This window comes from Solanum tuberosum, unplaced genomic scaffold (genome assembly GCF_000226075.1).
Source record: "Solanum tuberosum cultivar DM 1-3 516 R44 unplaced genomic scaffold, SolTub_3.0 scf00163, whole genome shotgun sequence".
NCBI lineage: Eukaryota > Viridiplantae > Streptophyta > Magnoliopsida > Solanales > Solanaceae > Solanum > Solanum tuberosum.
The window spans coordinates 1,235,207-1,240,445 of NW_006239087.1; the positions used below are offsets into that span (position 1 = coordinate 1,235,207).

At 48.2% G+C, this 5,239-nt stretch overlaps 2 protein-coding genes across 2 annotated transcripts in view; both read left to right on the forward strand.

Annotated features, from left to right (window-relative positions):
• Positions 1 to 1,379: 1,379 nt before the first annotated feature.
• On the forward strand, positions 1,380 to 1,909 carry LOC107061731 (RNA-directed DNA polymerase homolog). The gene has a single exon (XM_015311504.1). The coding sequence runs from the start codon at positions 1,394 to 1,396 to the stop codon at positions 1,907 to 1,909; it is 516 nt and encodes a 171-aa protein (XP_015166990.1). The 5' UTR covers positions 1,380 to 1,393.
• A 734-nt stretch (positions 1,910 to 2,643) lies between these two features.
• Positions 2,644 to 5,239, forward strand: part of LOC107061732 (uncharacterized) — a 4,567-nt gene continuing 1,971 nt past the window's right edge. Inside the window, exons 1-3 of the mRNA XM_015311505.1 lie at positions 2,644 to 2,825; positions 2,869 to 3,119; positions 3,321 to 3,878. Of these exons, the coding sequence (XP_015166991.1) occupies positions 2,644 to 2,825; positions 2,869 to 3,119; positions 3,321 to 3,878 (991 nt within the window). The remainder of the gene's footprint in view (positions 2,826 to 2,868; positions 3,120 to 3,320; positions 3,879 to 5,239) is intronic.

The following is a 5,239-nucleotide window of genomic DNA, read 5'->3' on the forward strand; positions in this document are numbered from 1 at the left end:
TGGGTTGCAGTACCGTCTGAGGGTCGACACAGAGCATTTAGTTTCTGCCGGCCGTTCATTTCTTGATGTAGTTGACCATGCCCGATCCATGGAGCATATTCATCGCGAGGCCCAAGGGGGCAGCGATAAGAGGGCACGCTACCAGGGCAGCTACAGCGGGTCCCAGACCAGAGGGAGAGACTCCTATGATAGGCCCCGCCAGAAGTTCCAGCAGCGTCAGTCCAGTCGGCCTGTTCAAGCGGCATTACCTGCTTCTGAGGCAGGTCAGCATCACCAGGGTGGTCCTCGTACGGGCCAGAGTTTGAGGGGATCAGATTCCCTCCCTTCTTATCGCGGTCGGGTTACTTCAGGGCGTTCAGGTTCGGAGTGTTTTGATTGCGGTGTGCCTGACCATTGGTCCAGAGAGTGCCCCCGGCGAGGGCGAGGTGCTATTGTACCAGCTCCCATTGCACCTAGACCAGTTTCAGCAGTGCCCCCTCTAGCTAGAGGTGGTGGTCAGGACCAGGGTCGTCGGGACACCCGACAGGGTACCAGAGGCGGAGCTCGGGGAGGCAGGTTAGGTGGTAGATTAGATGCATCGGGCAGAGGTGCTCAGGGCCATTTCTACGCAGCCCCGGCGAAGGCGACGGCTGAGGTATCCGACGATGTCATCACAGGTACTCTTTTATTATGCCATCAACCTGCTACAGTATTATTTGATCCCGGGACCACATTCTCGTATATATCTGTTTATTTTGCTCCCCGATTGGGTTTGAGGTCTGAGTCTTTGCCAGAGCCAGTTCATGTTTCGACTCCGGTGGGTGAGTCCTTAGTAGTGGATCAGATATTACGATCTTGCTTAGTGACTATCCGGGGTTGTGATACTAGAGTTGATCTTATTCTGCTAGATATGGTTGATTTTGATGTGATTCTGGGCATGGACTGGTTATCCCCCTACCATGCGGTCTTGGATTGCTACGCCAAGACCGTTACTTTAGCCATGCCTGGCATTTTGTCAGTGTTGTGGCAGGGTGCTTATAGTCACACACCTACATGGATCATCTCTTTTATGCGGGCTAGACGGTTGGTTGCTTCTGGGTGTTTAGCTTATTTGGCTTATGTGCAAGATGTGAGTAGGGAGGGCTCTTCAGTTGACTCAGTTCCTGTGGTTAGAGATTTTGCAGATGTGTTCCCTACAGACCTACCTTGCTTACCTCCAGATCGTGACATTGATTGTGCCATAGATTTGCAGCCCGACACCCGTCCTATTTCTATTCCGCCTTACCGGATGGCTCCTGCAGAGCTCAGGTAGCTCAGTGTTCAGTTAGAGGATCTCTTAGATAAGGGATTTATCCGTCCGAGTGTGTCGCCTTGGGGTGCTCCTATTTTTTTTGTGAAGAAGAAGGACGGGACTATGAGGATGTGTATTGACTACAGGCAGCTGAACAAGGTAACGGTGAAGAACCGTTACCCCATGCCTCGTATTGATGATTTGTTTGATCAGCTTCAGGGTGCCGCCGTGTTTTGTAAGATTGATTTGAGGTCCGGGTACCATCAGCTGAGGATTAGGGCAGCGGACATCCCTAAGACTACATTTAGGACCCGTTATGGCCATTATGAGTTCTTGGTGATGTCGTTTGGGTTGACTAATGCCCCTGCTGCCTTCATGGACTTGATGACACGTGTATTCAGGCCATACCTTGATTTATTTGTTATTGTATTCATTGATAAAATACTGGTATATTCGCGGAGCCGGAGTGAACAAGAGCAGCATTTGAGGATTGTGCTCCAGACTTTGAGAGATCAGCGGCTTTATGCCAAGTTCTCAAAGTGCCAGTTTTGGTTAGACTTTGTAGCGTTCTTGGGGCATGTTGTATCTAAGGAGGGCATTATGGTAGATCCGACGAAGATTGAGGCTATTCGTGATTGAGCTAGGCCTACCTCAGTTACTGAGATTCGGAGCTTCGTCGGATTAGAAGGCTACTACAGACGCTTTATTGAGGGCTTTTCTACTATTGCAGCCCCGTTGACTCGATTGACTCATGTTGATGTTCCCTTAGTTTGGTCAGAGGAGTGTGAGGCGAGCTTTTTGAGGCTCAAGGAGTTATTGACCACCGCTCCTATATTGACCGTTCCAGTTGAGGGCGAGGGCTTCACAGTTTATTGTGACGCATCCGGTCTTGGTTTGGGTTGTGTATTGATGCAGCAGCGTCGTTGGATTGAGCTCCTGAAGGACTATGACCTTTCTATTTTCTATCATTCGGCAAGGCGAATGTGGTAGCGGACTCCTTGATCCGAAAGGCGGTGAGTATGGGTAGTCTATCCTTCTTATCTGTTGAGGAGCAACCCTTAGCTTTGGACATTCAGTCCTTAGCTAATAGCATGGTTCGGTTGGATATCTCAGATTCTAGACGCATCTTGGCCTTAATGGGAGTTCAGTCTTCTTTGCTTGATAGGATCCGTGGTTGCCAGTTTGAGGATGACACCTTGGTGGCCCTTAGAGATCGAGTGTTAGCAGGTGATGGTGGTCAGGCTACCTTAGATCATGATGGATGGTTAAAATTTGCCGGCCGTATTTGTGTTCCGAGAGTTGGAGATCTGATACAGTTGATACTTTCTGAGGCCCATGAGTCTAGATACTCTATCCATCCGGGCACAGCGAAGATGTATAATGATTTGAGGCAGCATTACCGGTGGAGTGGCATGAGGAGAGATATTGCTGACTTTGTTTCCCGTAGCTTGTGCTGCCAGCAAGTAAAGGCCGAGCATTTGAAAGGTAAAGGCCGAGCATTTGAGACCAGGTGGCGAGTTCCAGAGATTACCCATTCCGGAGTTGAAGTGGGAGCGTATCACTATGGACTTCGTTGTGGGGTTGCCTTGGACTTCTAGAGGTGTTGACAGCATTTGGGTCATCGTGGATCGATTGACCAAGTCAGCACACTTCCTTCCTGTTCATACTACCTTCAGTGCTGAGAGGTTGGCTCGTATCTATATTCGGGAGGTAGTTCGTCTTCATGGTGTGCCTGTTTCTATCATTTCAGACCGGGGTTCACAGTTCACTTCCAGCTTTTGGAGGGCTTTTCAGGAGGAGTTGGGCACCCGTGTCCACCTTAGCACAGCATTTCACCCACAGAGGGATGGTCAGTCAGAGCGTACTATTCATGTCCTTGAGGATATGTTGCGGGCCTGTGTTATGGATTTTGGAGGTCAGTGGGACCAGTTCTTGCCTTTGGCAGAGTTTGCATACAACAACAGCTACCACTCTAGTATTCAGATGGCCCCGTTTGAGGCCTTATATGGTAGGCGTTGTCGCTCTCTAGTTGGTTGGTTTTAGTCTACAGAGCCTAGGCCGCGTGGTTCAGATTTGCTTCAGGAGGCCCTGGATCAGGTGAGGGTGATTCAGGATAGGCTCAGGACGGCTCAGAGTAGGCACCAGAGTTATGCGGATCAGAGGCATCGACCTTTGAGATTCTCTGTTGGTGACCGGGTATTCCTCCGTGTGTCGCCCATGAAGGGCGTGATAGGGTTTGGGAGGCGGGGCAAGCTTAGCCCCAGGTACCTTGGGCCTTTTGAGATACTCCGGACAGTTGGGGAGGTTGCTTATGAGTTGGCCCTACCTCCAGTATTTTCGGCCATCCACCCAGTGTTTCATGTTTCGATGCTGCGGCGATATGTTCCTGATGAGTCCCATGTGCTCCAGTATGATGCAGTCGAGTTGGATGATCGTTTGACATTTGTAGAGGAGCCAGTTGCCATTCTAGCCAGAGATGTGAGGAGATTGCGCTCGACAGCCATTCCTGTTGTTAAGGTTCGTTGGAGGCATCGTCCAGTCGAGGAGGCTACCTGGGAGACCGAGCAGGAGATGCGGGAGCAGTTTCCCGGCTTGTTTGAGCCTTCCGGTACTTCTTGATCCTTTCTTTCGCGGACGAAAGTCCTTTTTAGTAGTGGATATTGTAATGGCCCTCATGGTTATTTCTGTGTCTTGCCTTCTGTGTGTCGTTTAGAGCGTTTCTATAGCGACCCCAAGTCATTTATGACTTGCTGGGACTGACAGTTCGGTCACCTGGTCGTTCGTTTGGTCTTGGTGCGAGTTTTTATGTTTTGGAGCTTATGAACCTTGAACGATCATTTTTGATCAAAAGTTCAAGAAGATGACATCTGAATCCAATTCTGATGATTCCATCAGCTTCGGAAGGGTCATTTTAGGCTAGTAGCATGGTCGACATGACTCTCGAGGTTTTCAGTGTGAGTCGGTGCGATTAGGCGTTTTAGCCTTTGAAATTTGGCTTAAGTTTGACTTTGGTCAACATTCAGAGTAAACGCGCTCGGATGAGAATTCCGTCAGCGCAGTTAGCTCTGGAATGTCAAGTTTGGTCTAGATTGACCCTTCTTTTGTGTCTGGAGATTTTCGATATCTTTTCGAGCCCTTTTGTGAGTTTTGACTTAAAATGGCTTTTTGAAGTGGACCTACTTTTTATCGAAATGACCTATGATGGAAATTTCGACTGCGCCGTTGAGTCTGGAATATCAAATTTGGTATGGTTGCATATCTCGTTTGCGTGCACGGGGTTCCGAACGAGATCGAAGCACCCCGTCGGAGTTTTAAGTTTTGGAATTATTGCAGATTTTCTGCAATAAATGCAGAAAAACAGCAACATATTCCCCAAACTTAAACCATGATAAAACTCTCATCTCTCAACCGATTTGGGCGATTCAAAAGGAAAAGTTGTGAGATTTTTCGAGGACAACGTGTTGGTGAGCTCGGATAGTGATTTGGAGTCTCCGTTTGAGGTAAATTTCGTAAAATACCTGCTGCCGCACCCTTTTTGTGAGCTTGATTTTGGGAATTTTTGAGACTTGATATTTCAGTCATTTTAGGTCCGATTTCAGTGATTTTTGAGGCTATCTTGAGTGGTTTTTCGAGGAGAACATTGTGGTGTTGTCAGAGTTTACTGTAAACCACCTGTTTTTGGTAAATATGCTGAATTAGCTGCTGTCCCATTCCTTTAGTTCTCGAGGAAAATTTGGGTTTTGGTTTGTATGTTGGTACTGTGTTGTTTCTGAGCCCCGAATTGTGTCCCATCATGGAACACAAGTTCGGGGAGCTGTTAAGAACCTGCTTTTGGGGTAATTTCAAAATTTTCAGCGCGGGTCCCACGATTTCTGTTTTGACTCCAAAATTGACCCGTCTCCGTTTGTTGTGATTTTGGTGTCTAAACGACCGTATTAACGTTGTGACTCTATTTTTGATAGTGGGGCA

Excerpts from the sequence above, each read along its gene's own strand:
- LOC107061731 (XM_015311504.1), top strand. The coding sequence starts at position 1,394 with ATGAGGATGTGTATTGACTACAGGCAGCTGAACAAGGTAACGGTGAAG.